This window comes from Cupressus sempervirens, chromosome 3 (genome assembly GCF_028749045.1).
Source record: "Cupressus sempervirens isolate cs-2001-9-10 chromosome 3, ASM2874904v1, whole genome shotgun sequence".
NCBI lineage: Eukaryota > Viridiplantae > Streptophyta > Pinopsida > Cupressales > Cupressaceae > Cupressus > Cupressus sempervirens.
The window spans coordinates 683,019,561-683,035,039 of record NC_143120.1 but is presented as its reverse complement, the minus strand read 5'-3'; the positions used below and the strand labels follow the sequence as shown (position 1 = coordinate 683,035,039).

General features: G+C 38.0%; 1 protein-coding gene across 2 annotated transcripts in view; it reads left to right on the top strand.

Moving 5' to 3' along the window:
• LOC149568571 (Pseudouridine synthase family protein) overlaps positions 1-15,479 on the top strand; it is a 213,173-nt gene that overhangs the window by 142,655 nt on the left and 55,039 nt on the right. For both annotated transcript variants that reach the window (XM_089821466.1, XM_089821467.1), the window contains exons 6-8: positions 125-224; positions 299-361; positions 12,940-13,281. In XM_089821466.1, the coding sequence (XP_089677592.1) occupies positions 125-224; positions 299-361; positions 12,940-13,281 (505 nt within the window). The remainder of the gene's footprint in view (positions 1-124; positions 225-298; positions 362-12,939; positions 13,282-15,479) is intronic.

Below are 15,479 nucleotides of genomic sequence, written 5' to 3'. Positions count from 1 at the left end.
TATTCTTCCTTCTGTTCTCTGTAAGAGTAGAGCCAATATGTTCAATGTAGTGGTGGTGAAACAATACTTGAGTGGTCATAGGATTCCTAATCTATTACAAGCTTATGAATAATTTGTGGTGCAGATACTACTATAGAATTCTTTCGGGCATAGAACCTCTGTCTACATTTGAAAAGGATCGGGCATGGCATGTCCCGGAAGACTTGAACATCTCTCTTATGAAGGTACATATCCCAGCTAGTATTGCAGTTGCTTCTCTTGTGTTCTTTTTGTTAATTCTATTATTGAATTTGTTCAGGAGGCATGCAAAGTTCTTGTAGGACATCACGACTTTAGCTCTTTCAGAGCTTCTGGATGTCAGGTATTCTTTTATCTTATCATTTTATGAATATTGTGATGTGTAAACATCAATGGCCACCAAATTGATAAGAAAGGAAATCTTATTGTGGATCTTGCCCAGATCCAAAAACATTCTTCACTTTGTCTTGATTATTTTATTAATGTAGAAACACTACAATTCTGGCAATGGATTGCTCTAAACCATCAGCATCACAATATAAGCTTTTCAACCAATATCAACTTATTCATAACTTTGATTCTTCAAATGGAGTTAGTTAATGATACTAGCTAATGCCCTATCTAACGTCAAATGAATATGGTTGGTTAAACTTAGTTTGAGTACCTTGGATCTATATTTAACTGAATATTTATGTACAGACAAAACACATGCTGGCTTGGATTTACACTAATTGGTTTGATACATGAGAGTTGTGATACAAGCCTTTTGGGCTCTCTTTGCAGTTTGAGCCCTTCTGTCCCATGACAAATCTTATTTGATGTAAATACAGTTACTATATTTTGGATACTAGAGGCCTGATTTATGAGTCAGTTTTGAAAGTTAATTTTTTTGTAGTAGTACTTGTCAGGATACACAAAATGCCGAGGCTGTTTACTGGTTACAGTAAACTGCATTTAATACATGCTACGGAAATAGGAGTTTAAAACACCAAGCGGAGGAGTCCAAAACACTTTGGGTAATGTGACACCGAGATCAAGGGTACTAACACAGTCTACGGCACCAATGGGTGGCCTAACCTGTAACCGTTGCCTCATAACTCCCTCCGGTAACTAACAACTTCCTAACACATATTTAATTATTCTCGAGAGATAATACAACTTTACGGACAACAAAGGCTATTTGATGAACACTTTTCAGCATATTAGAATATAGGTTTAGCCAAGCTTCTTGGTCTTTTATGGTAGTTTTGGCATACATTGGTTATAAACCAAGAATCTTCTATGGAATCATGCGAGACCTAGCAAGCTTATAGGAATAAGCATTTTTTTCTATTCAGAGACTTGATCTTTTTACATTCAATGACTTTGATTTACATACTATTTGTAATAGGTATTTTATATGTTAACTCATAGCTGGGATACAAGTTTTGTTGCCCAGGTAGTTTCTATAATGCTATAAGTTTTCTTTAGTGTCATTGAGATATGTTTTCTTTGTATTACAAAGCTTATTGTAGAATTGGAAGTTTGATGGGAATTGTTAGTGTCTGTTACCACTGTAAAGACTGCCTCAATCTTGTTAGGTTTCTTAATTAGTTGCAATCTCTACAACTAAGGTTCACTCTTTATTTGAGATTGTGGCTCTCTTGCAATTATTGAGGCGAGTATTATTCAAACTAAGGAGTGCTTTTGTTTTTATTTAGCGACAGCCGATGAACATCCTGATTGCACTCACTGATGTTCAAAGAGAACTAGTCCACCAAAACAAGTATATAGAGATTGCAAAATCTTTTTCTTGTACTGTGATTTTCACAGAGCTATTTCTGTATAGCTATCTAGTAAGTTGTTGGTTGCAGTTTCATTTGATCTATATCTTGTTGAGGTAGTGACATCATACTTTACATTGAACATAATTTGAGTTGTTAATATATCAACCTAAGTTTAGCAAAATGCGTGTGAAGAAATGGATTACATATTTTTGAATTCATGACCAGTTATAGAAACGGGCTGATGAAGCCTCACGTGAGTACTTAAAATCTGAGAGTATTGATAATTTAAGCTTGGTTATAATCTGTTTAAGGTTACAACTTAATATTGTCCCACTGTAGAGATATATTTTTTAACAAATTATTATCTCTTGTGCATAGGGATCAGGTCTTGACTTATTCATTATTGCAACCAACTCACATCGATCTTGCACAACTTGCTTCCCTGTATGACTGCTTCACAGTTCAAGGTGTCTGGTAGAATGAAACAAGCTACAGGGAGAACAGAAGAGAGGAACAGTTAGCCAAGTGTCATAAGATCACTCTTTTTCTCTTTTCTTGGTTGCTCCATAATGTTTGAACAAAGAATACCCTTCCTCTCTCAAGCCATATTTTAAAATTTGTATTTGGTGTTGATTTTCAAAGATCTTTTCTGCAAATGTAATAACACTGTCATCATATTGGTGTGTTCCAAATGCAGATTTGAAGACTTATAATCTGAGAGGAGACATGTCTCATGAAGAGACATGTCTTTGTGGTTAATCATCATATATACATATACGTATACATATACATATACATATAAATATTTGTCTAAATGATGATTTACCATCAACAATGTATCTTATGATCCAATCAATCCAACTGAAGCTACAAACTTAACACTCTCTCTTAGCTAGGGAGGATTCTTATCGAACACATTATGCTCTAAAGTATATGAAGAGATATCATCTCAGTAAGATATTCTTGGAATGACATATTTAAGGATATCAACATATATCCATCAACTTAGATGTTATCTTTCAATATAATCCAAAGTATGTTTCAACAAGAAATATCAATCATATGGTATTCATCATACTTATATTCTTTTGGTATGTGCACTAGCATCAAATCCTTGATGCCTACCAAAAGAATATGTTATATCCTAGTACGATATGAGTTATCTGATATCTAACACTGCAGGGCAACAACTTAATGAAGTCGATCAGATGGCTAGTAATCAACATGTCATTAACTCTATCATGACAAGTATCATGATCTTCGGTACTCTGAGACAACAAGTTAATGTAGTCTGATCATGATACGTTCGTTATCATGACTACTGACACTCCTGGACAACTTAATATAGTTTATCATGATAATAGGTCAAACTATTGATAAGATCGTTACCTTACAATAACAACCCTCCAAATATAAATAAATAAATATATATATATATATATATATATATATATATCAATGAAAGATCGTCACCTTTTATGACATAATCCACATATGCAAAATAGTAACCACCATGAACCAAGTCAGAGGGTGGAACAAGGGCTTTCACCTCAACTTTTCTCTCACAGAGAAGAATGCATTACAAAGAATTTCACTAACAACTTTTCCCTCACAGAGAAGATATCATTCACAAGGGATTGCACCTCAAAATTCTCTCTCTGAACAATGATCTTGGGAAGTCAGGTCCTGTAGTTACTCCCTTAGAGGCTCTCTTCGCCCAAGGATGCTTGTTAGACTCCCTCTGAATCTAATATCGATCTTCTGATTTTCTGGTGATAAGTCATTACTTCCTCATGATGTACATAGGAGTAGGCCCATCAAAATCATGCAGTCATACACATGTATTTCTAGACTCCCTCTGAGTATCAATCTTCTAAGCTCCTGCGTTGCTTTTGAAGAAGTGTCATATTCCCTCTTAATGTAGAAGGATACTCATAATCTCAATCATCAAAGATATTTGCTTCAAGAGCCTCGCTTTATCCAGCCTGATCACAACTTCTTTGAAACTACTGTTATAAGTTGCCTAATGTACCATTCTTCTTTTCCTGCAAGATTAACTTTAGATACAAAGGAAAAGATCAAGGAAAATAACTCATATAGTACATATAAAAATGCAAATGATAGAGAGACTATAATGAGTAGATAAATGTAAGAGTTAAGAAAAATAAATACTTATCTGCACATCAACATGCTTGATATTGATTTCTCAAATGAAGATCCATATGCATCAAATGAGAAAATGCCTTCAATGGGAATGAAACATTGGTTAAGGTAATTATTCACCCCTCCACAATGTAAAATTCTCACAAACTTCACTTTTATAGAGTTTTCAGTCTTTCAAGGATAGATCATCAGAGTAGGTTAATGTTTTCTTCATAAGTCTTTATCCCTTCTGGTAAAACATGGGGCAAAGATTCACAGTTGTATGGCTATGGCTTTCCCTTTATTGGTCCCTCTTTTATGTCTTCCTATAGATTCTAGGGCTCAATAGGATGTTGTCACGACACTATTGAACATCTCTATTAGCGACACCAATAAGGCTCTCATAATGTTTGTGTAGGGTATTACATTGCTCCATACTGATGCTTCTTCATCCAATTTCCATTACATTTGAGGTATGTGTAGACAAAGTGTGAGTAGGTGTCTTTCACATTTTCAATATAGAGTGCAGTACTGGTGTCTCCATTTTCATACGAAATCAAGGTAGTTGTGATTATTAACTCTACTCCTGTTATCATATTCAACTCAAAAATCTTTATTTGCTTCCTGTTTGTTTCTGATGACTCCAACTCCAACTCTGAGCTTGATCAAGGCTCATCAAAATTGGACTTTCATTGACTTACACCAGTTCTGTGTGGTTACTTTCTTGTGAGCTAATCTTACTGGAAATTCATTCATAACGTGACAATCTGCTGTTGTGATGATTATTTTTCAAGTTCCCAACAAACTCTCAACTTCTTATGCTTCACAAACTATCTTTGAGCACCGAATTGATTCACTTCTATAGAAAATATTACTCATTAAACAAATTCTTACTTTTGAATAACAAGAACAAATGGTCCTTCAAAATTATTGCTACAAATGAATATAAGTCCCCATCTTGACTTCACCATTTCCAATAAGGCTTCTAGGGTTCAGGCTAACATAGAAATGCCAATATAGATTTCTTCTAATGTCAAGCAAAAATATTATTGATCCTGTCTCTCTTATTGCTAATACTTGTATGTGCCGCCTTTGTACAACAAATTCTTGTTTTTATTTTTCTTGTTTATCTGTTGCTCATATACTATCTTCTTTCCACATAATATATTGGAAATTTCAGAAGTCATTGCTCCAAGGGAAATTATATTTCGTGCAAAGAACTCCAATAGTGTGCGCTTCTCCCTAGCCAATGATGAAGAAGCGAAGGACTCGTTTAGAGGAGTGAACTAAGTTGGTTACACGAAGAAATGAATGTTGAAAACAAGTGAGGTGAAACTTCTCTCTCGAACTGGCCAAGGCAGAGAAACTGTTTTTCTCTTCTTATATCAAATCGCGTCAAAGATTATGTTATTGAGACATTTGATTATTTGATTCTCGCAAGGGGAATGCAAATGTCTGGTTGATATGTCATTTGGATAGTAATGAACTCTCTTGTCCTCCGATATGCGAAAGAGGAAGGAAGTTTTCTTTATATCTCCATGTTCTGTTTGACCTGCTTGCTGGTGTATGAAGCGTGAGCCTTCTGTCACGATGTGACAAAAGAGTGAGAAACTTTCCATGAAATTCCAAATCAAGGACTGAAGATGGTGCGGAGGAAGTCCATTTTGTCGAGCATGTTATGAACCCTTATATAGCTGCAATATGCTTTCATTGTGTGGCTGACTTATGTTTACCATACTGGGTAAAAAAATCAATGCATACAGATAATGGAAACACGAACAGCAGAACTCTTTAGATTATTTGCATATGCAGACATTAAATTATGCTTCATAAGATGAATCATCATTTACAATGATCCCAGACGGGATATAAATACTATCCGCCGAACCTTCCTGAAGGAGTCCGTCGGCCACAAACATAATGTCCGCTACAAATTATTTACCCATCGGCTACAAAATCTTTACTGACAACGTTGGCTACAGAATACAAGAACACTGATGACAATCAAGTCGGCTGACACAGTTTCTACCGACGACATCATCCCCCTCAAAAGAAAAAGTCGTCTCCAGATGACAATTACAAAATATCTGAGACAAAATAACTACCTGTGCTGCTTTCTTTGTTTCCAACTCCTCGGTACCCTAAGCCAAGTGTTGCTGCACTGCCTCCAACTGGATGATCAGCTCCTCCCGAGCTCTCTACGCATCCACCAAGACAGCGTCTCGGCCAACACCTACTCCCAATGCCTCTGATACACAAACACTCCATGCCTGCAGCAGCTTCAAGTCTTCTCAACTGGTCGCACTTCATACGACTAATATCCGCAACGACTGGGGGTCCAGGGGCAATGCCCCTGGCGGGGTAGCGCCCTAGGTGCGCTCCCTATTGCAATATAGGGCAGGGTCGAGGGGCAGCACTCCTTGCCACCAAGACCAAATTAGCACTCCGGAACCCACACAAAAATGCATGGAACACACTATTTCTGACATTTTCTGCTGTTTCCACACTCTTTCTGGCAATCATTGATGTTCCCCCTTTCCGTTGGCATCATCCAATACTCATTCCGAACTGCTTCAATCTGTCGTCGTTTTTTTTTTTTTTTAATATATATAGTTCATTCCTTTGCTGAAGAAAGTTTTTGAATCTTGGCCTCTACCCTGCTGGCATGCTCCTAGTTTGCCAACACGCCGCAATTTCAACATCTCTGATTATCATGCAGCTGTGAAGAACGGAAGAAGAAACCATAAGATCTAAGCATGGCCCGCTCATATCCAGAGAACTTCGACACGAACTTTGATCTAAAGCAACTACCGGTTCCGCAATTTCTACATGTTTTCCCTAAATCCCACGCAATGATCAAACCTCTCAGCTGCACAATCAAGATCTTGCCACAATGCTTTCAAGTATAAAAACCCGTGAGGCTGATCATGCCACAACACAGAGAACTGCTCTTGATCCAAACTGTGATACAAGGATGCTTCCCACGCAATGCAATGCCATCCTGTGCGGAAGCAAAATCTAACTCTGAGAAGAAACACTCCGGTGGGAAAGAAAATTCTGTAGCTAACCCACGAGGAAGACTTCGGGAGAAGGTCCGTGGGAAGAGAAAATGAAACAGTCATTGCCCGTGGAAAGAGAAAACAAAATAATCCGTGGAAGAAGTTTCAATATAAAACTCCGCCGTCAGTTAAAGGACTCCGCGGAAGGCAAGTGAAAAAAGATCCCACGGGAAGAAACAAAATACTCCATGGGCGGAGACCTCTCGCGGATAGCCACCCACGGACAAGAGCCTATGGAAAGCCATCCTCCGATAGCTACCCGTGGACAAGTGCCCGCAGAGTTTGTCCGTGGACAGATGCCCGTGGAGCAGACTTCCGCAGATAGCTTGCCCGCAGACAGGTGCCCGCGGTCAGTTGCTCACGGAGCAACCTTTCGCGGGGCACACTCAGGCACTTTTTTTTTTCCAAAAAAAATGCAAGATTTTACCTCAAGGCGTTGCCATTCTGCAATGACGATGACGAGGGAATCATCTGATCATTCTGTGACGGTGACGGTGACAGCATCTTCCTGGCACGGTAGGGTCCTTTGACTGCGTGAGGTACCTCTTGCCTGTCCAACGTCCCCGACTTTATCACTGCATTGTCGCTGACCTCTTGGATTTGATATGGTCCAACCCATCTGGCCTTAAACTTTTCCCCTTTGATTTCATTTTGACCGTCGTACTTGAGTACCTACTGCCCTAGCGGAAACCTGTTGAATTTGAGATGTTTGACATGCCACGCCTTACGTTTGTTCCGTGTCACCTTCGTCGCCCACTGTACCTGCGATTGTTGCACATCTAGATTATTTCCTTGCTGTCGGTACCCTTCAACTAATTTTATGGTGCGATGTATTCTTTTCTTTCTGTATGGTCCGTTCACCATGTACCAGACGGTGGGATATTTCTTTTTTCTGGGTTTGGACTGTATGTTCTTCTCCTCAACTTCAGCTGTAACCGCCTTTCCTTCTTCCGCTTCTCTGTAGTCTTTCAGACATACATTTTTCTCTTCTTTCTCACCTTCATCGACCCTTAACATATTACAACTCGGAAACAATTCGTAGTCTTCTATCTGCCAGTGGTAAAGGCCATTCACCGAGTCTAGGTCGTCCTCATTCAATCCTCCTTCTAGTGTCAATACTCCTTCGTCCGATTTCATTCTCCTCTTTCCTTCATCGTCACTTTCGCCTTCACCTTTTAAATTTGACGATGCGACCTCCTCACCTACCATTTGTGTGTGCAGGTCAATTATGAATCTTTTGTCTCCACGCTCCATTGATAGGGTATTTCGTTTCCAATCATGTTTTACTTTTGCTTGCACCAACCAAGTCCGTCCCAGAATAGCATCATATCCTTTTCTTTTCAATGGAATGACCACGAAGTCCAATAAAAATGGTTGCGTTCTAATAGTTACCGGTTGCACCCTCAAGGTTCCCAACATTTTGATTCCGTGCTGGTCTGCCGTGAGCAACTGGAATGTAGGTGGCCACAATGTTGGCTTTTCCAACTTCTTCTAGGTATCCTCTGGTAACACATTCACGTCGGACCCTCCGTCAACAATTGTGTCTGTCAGAACATGTCCCAAAATCCCCATCTCGACAATTGCTGGATGCCTTCCAATTGTGAGTGCCAGCAACATTGGGTCTATTGTTGTCACTTCCCTACTGTCCCTTCCTGTGTCCTCTGTTGCTTTCGAAAATGGTGTATGATTCAGAATGGCCGTTCGTAACTGGGGCATTGTGAGAAGGTGGTCACTTATGTTGACCGGTACCTCCGTTTGTAAGATCTGCCGTACGATGTTTTGTTCTGCGTAGTTCCTTGCCAAGGTGCCGGAGATGTCTTTTAACTGAGATGTCTCTGCGGATGATGCCTTCTCAATTTCCGCCCGTGCTTCCCCTAGTTTTCTTTTTTCTTCCATTGGGTCTAGGTACACCTTCGCTTGCCTTCATATAATTGCCAGAACCTCCTCTTCATCTGTGCCGACAGTGATCAAATTTACTCCAGACTTTGGGCACTTAGCATCTTCATGGTCGCTGGGTCCGCACCATCTGCATAATAATTTCGGTGTGTTTGCCGTTGTACAATCCCGCGCAAAATGACCCCACAAATTACATGCTCAGCATTGAACGATCGGCTGTCTGTTTGCATCATACTGGGTTCGACTTCGGCTGCTATTATTATTGTTATTGTTCGCATTGTTGTTATTTTGCCCTCTGCTATTATTCTTGTACCTACCCGAAGTGGCACCATCAATGTTTGCATTTCCGTTCCCTCCTGATGTGGAAGCTGCCTGTGTAAGAAACACCTGCGGAGATCCTCTGGTTTTCATGGTAAAGGGGCATTCCTTTGTTGAATGGCCCATGATCTGTCAAATGTCGCAAAATTGGTTCTTTGGACAGGATCCTTTAGTATGACCATCGGTTTTACACTCTGTGCACCACAACTCACTGCTCTTTGTCTCCTTCTGCATATTTTTTTAAACTCCATCATACGGATCATGTCCTTCTGTAGGGCACGGACCTTCTTGCTGCTGCCTTCATCGTCGCTGCTATCTTCTCTGGTAGGCTCGTCATCATCAGAATCAGATGAGCTAGTGTTCTTCTTCTTCTTTGTTTTTTGCTCACTTTCGAGGTCCAATGCTCTGTTATAAGCTTCCGTGTATGACGATGGCGGCACAATTTTCATTTTCTTTCGCAACTTCGAGCGTAGGCTTTCCACGAACCATCTTTTCTGAAGTTCGTCTGCTGGCTTACTTTCTATTTTATTTATCAAATCTTTTAATTTCTTGGCGTAAACGCGAACGATTTTGTTCTTCCCCTGCTTAGTATTGAAGATCTCTACTACAATTTCATTATCATCCTACAACAGTTTAAATTTTGCTAGAAACTCCTTTTTAATGTTATCCCAACTGTTTAGCTTTTGTGAATCTGTATCAGTAAACCAATCAATTGCTACGCCCTGTAGGGTGGCCGGAAATTGCCTCATCCAGTCGTCTTCATCAGTTATCCCATTTGCCTTCCAGATCGTTTCACATGTTCTGCAATGTCGAATGGGATCGGCCGTACCATCGCCATTGAACTTCGGCAGTTTCTCTTTTGGTCTCGCCATCATGATTGGTTTTTGTAAACAGGCGTTGCTCAGTCCTGCAACACTGGTGCTGTTCACTCCCACACGGTGGCTTTGCACTCCCACACCGGCGATCTGCACTCCCGCACCAGCGGACTGGTCTCCCACACCGGCGGTCTACACTCCCACACTGGCAGTCTGCAATCCCACATCGGCAGACTATTCTCCCACACCGGCGGTCTGCACTCCCGCACCGGCGGTCTGCACTCCCGCACCGGCGGACTGTTCTCCCGCAGTCTCAACAGCTGCGAACCTTGGTGAAGAAGGATCTTCTGAAGTTGTCTCCCATAGAAGTGTATCCCGGACGAAGAGTTCACTCCACGCTCGTGCTCCCTTGGCACTCCGAGCCGTGCGAGTTGATGCTCTACTGTCTGGATTCTCTTCCCTTGGTGAACACAAATTCAAAAACTCCTCCCGTGCTTCTTCCACCAATTCCACCCACTGCCGAGTTTTCTCCAACAATTCTTCCGTGCTCCGGTTTTCGTCGGCAATCTTTTGGAATCTCCTTTGGCGTTCGGCTTGCTGTGCCAGAATTAAATTTTCTTGCGCAGTACGGATTCCATCTTTTCCCTTGACCTTATGTTGATCCTTGCTAAGCTGATTTGGCATTAACCTTCATTCCTCCCACCTTCCAGGTTCATAAGGCAACAGCGCCAAATGTTTACCATACTGGGTAAAGAAGTCAATGCATACAGATAATGGAAACACGAACAACAGAACTCTTTAGATTATTTGCATATGTAGATATTACATTATGCTTCATAAGATGAATCATCATTTACAATGATCCCAGACGGGATATAATTACTATCCGCCGAACCTTCCCGAAGGAGTCTGTCGGCCACAAACATTATGTCTGCTACAAACTATTTACCCGTCGGCTTCAAAATCTTTACCGATGATGTCGGCTATAGAATACAAAAACACCGACGACAATCAAGTCGACTAACATAGTTTCTACCGACAACAACTTAGATGGAGGTCTCCTAATTTTATTATGATAAAATACTCCCTTTGACTAATACTCTCTAATGATAAGTAGTCTGGAGAACATTATTTAATTTATATTTGTTTCATTATTTGTTGCGATGCCCTTATTCGCTATTTCTCCTATTTTTACGATTACTCTATTCGATCACCATATTGTCACAAATGATTCTTGATGTTTCTTATAACCTTATAACCATGCACCTATTGTCAACACTGTTTACAATAATTCAACATTCATTTAAGGAACTACCAATAATGGATATCGATGCCTCAGGGGAATCACATTACCTCTTTGCAAACTTCATGACTAATGTTGAGGCTGTTTTCCTCTTCGATAGTTACCTTTACTAATTATTTTATTCAATATATCTTGAAGTCTTTGTTCAAAATAATTCGATCTTTAATAAATTCTATTTTTCCAATTCTTGGTTATACATTGTAGGCAGTAGATAATTTAAATATCACATATTATTAGAGGCACCGATGGGGTAAAATGTCTGGTTCCTTTATAATGCTATACATGGCATGTCTATCTTCAGGCTATTCTTCACAGCAGGTAGTATCTAATTTGGGTTCATTACTTTTTAATTTCATTTTTATAACACCATTACACCCCTGGGATGGTCGCAGCAATTTATTACCAATCTGCATAGTATCGCTTAATCACATCTTATTAGGAAGGTAGGAGCTTTATAAAAAAATATTTCAATAATTGCATTTGCACGACATATGTAAAACTTTAAGCCAAACTCCTGCTAACTCCCATATTGCTGATAATAATCAAATTGACACTAAATTTGCAAGCTTCCGCTGCAATCAAATATTTCTCACGAAAATTTATGTGATGCCAAGCAATCTTCGAATTCTAGCCCGAATTTTCAGAATAAAGATTTGCTTCAATTACCCCCCTTGAAATGTACCAGAAATATTCTTTTGACAATATGGTTTCTACTTATGCAATCTACTCAATATATTTGTGATTTTTTAAATTTTTCTATATTTTTAAAAATTGATGTTTTAAAATAAATTATGCTATATATTTTTTGATATAATTATTCAAGAGCATTTGTATTTTATTTACTAGAACCGTATACTTATTTATCATTCTATTTAATATGTTTATTTCATTAAAGATTATTTGATCCATTTTAATTATAATTTTTTCTAAATGATTCATACATTTTTTGAAATTTTATTATTATTGTTATATTCTATTATTATTAATAAGTTTCCTTAACATTTCCATGTCATTATATTCATCTTTTAATCTAGTAAAGATGGATAAACATTTTCTTTCTTACATATGCAATTGGCTTTGATACCATGTTGATTTTTATAGATCTTTTCTGCAAATGTAATAACACTGCTATCATATTGGTGTGTTCCAAATGCAGATTTGAAAACTTATAAATATGAGTGGAGACATGTCTCATAAAGAGACATGTCTATATGGTTAATCATCATTAGATAATAAAAGTATATTAACAATTATATAAATAACCATATATATAATATATATTATATATTTTATAATTTAAAAAAAAAAATATATATATATACACTTGTCTAAATGATGATTTACCATCAATGTATCTCATGATCCAATCAATCTGACTGAAGCTACAAACTTAACACTCGGTACAACTTCAGCATTTGGTCATATAATTACTACAGCAGACCTTGTCTACACACTTCACTGATTAATCTTTGATAGATTCAATTACAACTTAAACTTATAAAACACTAGTAATTTATTAATTGTCATTACCATCTACTTGATTTTTTTTCATTTTCATTGTTTCATAGCATTACTCTCTACAATTTGCTTGTAATGTGATGAATATGTGTCATTGTTTACAGGCGAAATCCCCCATCAAAACTTTGACCCAACTTGATGTATTTGAAATCCCAGTATGGCCTGCCTTTCCATCAAGGACAGATAGAGACTTTAGAGTAGATACTTCAGATAAAAAGGAGACACATATAAGTTTTGAAGAGGACAATCTCGACAGAACTGTTAAAAAAGAAGGGGACATCTCTCTCTATTGTGAACATCCTGTGGAATGCAAGATGCCGGTACTTTTTCCTGCAGATCACAGGGATTACAATGAAGGGGAAGGGGAAGTGCTTGAATTTGGTCGAAGAAGGGGGCATCGTAGTTATGTAGTGATAGCAAGAGGACCATCCTTCTTGTATCATCAGGTATGTTCATCTTTCTTTTGATTTTGACAGTGAAGAGTAATAGATTACCATTTCCATTTCATTCGAGTACATGTAAGTACATGTGAAAATCAAATGAAGGGAGGCTAATTGATTTTTTTTGTGTGTTCCCTTTTAGTTTAATGAATAAAAATTGGATTCTTGGTGTTTATAGCCCAAGAAAGTGTCAGTAACATGAGTAAAAACGATCAATTCGGTCTAAATTGCAAAGATGTATCTTGACCCAAAACTTATGTTTACAGGTAACAAATCACAATTATTCAAGGTCCAAGATGACAATTTCGGGTTTATAACATGCAGTGTGCACATTTGAGTTGGATTTTTTAATGAATTAATTATCTTTGGTTTGTTTTAGGACTCAAGAAAGTTGTGGAAGATTGGTATTCTTAAGATTTTGAAAGAAATTTTCTTCATCGCATTTTAGCTATAGACAATAGGTGTCAATGTTCCAATTTCTGTATGATTAAAGGTCTTCATTTTTCCTATTCAATTATAAAAACAATTTTAGTTCTTGTATCAATGCCTATAATTTTATGTTCTATAATGTCAAGCAAAAAACACAATAAAAATGTTTGGAGTGTGGAGTCTAAACTTCTGCTTGTGCTTATAGTCACGAGATCCCTCAACAGTGATCAAGATGGGAATAAAACTAGGAAGTTTCTGGGCGTGCATATGCTCTTTTTCTTCATTTATCTAGTTCAATATATCAGCAATAATTGTTAGATCATTTAACTTAGCATTCTAATTGAAGCAGTGTTCCTTGGGGATGCATCCCCCTCATAAAACACTTAGTCTCCAAAATGAGGACATTCCCCAAACATGCAGATTCTAGGGTGATGTCCTTCAGTTGTCACACCACCTCTATGATGCTTCCCAGCCATTTTGGTGAGGTAACCCTCTGAGATGAGACGTCTCTAAGTCATTTGCAAAGGAAATACTTGAAATGGGGGTGCTGGGATGTCCTGAAAACACCCATACATCCCTCGAGCCTAGTAGAGATGCTCTAACATTTCCTGCATCCAAATGCATATTTTAAAGTTTTTTTCTTTCTCTTAAAAAAAATGTTACAAAAGTGCATCTCCTAAGCATAATCTGACCCAACCCCCAAGGCTTCCCTAAAAACTTATAAAGAGACTAATGGTCTGTTTCCAAATCACACAAAATCCATGAAAAGTCTGAAAGTGAAGATTGAAGTGGAGAGATTCAGTTGGATAGAGAGGGAGTAACCTAAGAGGGAGATTATTCATTCCCACTAGAGGAAGAGGGCATCAAGATTCAAGACTGTGATTTAAAACTAAAGGTAGGCATTCAAAACTCATTTGTTCATTGTTCCTTGCAGCTGTTACTGATGATAAAAAACCTTGCTGTTTGATGTTGAAAAGTGAAAACTGTTCCCTTTTCTCACACAATGAAAACATTTGTAACTGTCTAAAACGTGTTGCTATCATTTTGATGATCTTATTACCGAGTTCTTATTGTTTACTATAAAATTTATAATTCATCAAATTGCTTTGCTACAGAAAGTGGAAATATTTCTTTTTTCAGATATTATGCATCAGTAGTCTATTGAAAAAAGTGAACAGTAAAAATATAATTTCTATTGTTTGAACCACATAATGAATTGCCTTTTGGAATTCATTGCATTTTTGAACTCATTGTTTCCCATTTGACAAATCATCACAACAGCATAGGGGATTTAAAAAGAAATCAGTTTTGATAGGTTACACTGGTCCGGGGGTGCAGCGGTGCAGGGAGACATCGGGACGAGTTTCGGGTGCGGGAAAAAAAGGGCCTCAATTTGGGGATGGTGGGGGTGGGGAGAGGGGGGGGGAGGGGGTGTTGCATAGTATATATAATAATATATATTTCTGAAAATGCTAATAATGAAATGATACTTCAATATATATTATATTATATAACATACCAAATATAGTTGAATAGAGAAAATTGAAATGCGATTCACAAATCATAAGTTCAAACTTGAAACTTGAAACTTCATAATCATTACCCATGACCATTTAACAAATTAACTTAGTTCAAGATGCAAGATTCAAAATTCATTGTTCAAATATGAATATTATATATCATAAAGATGCTCATGATGACAATGAGTCGAGTCGCATGAAACAGTGAAATGAAATAATGTATCATAGCCATATCAAAGTGAATACAATCAACAA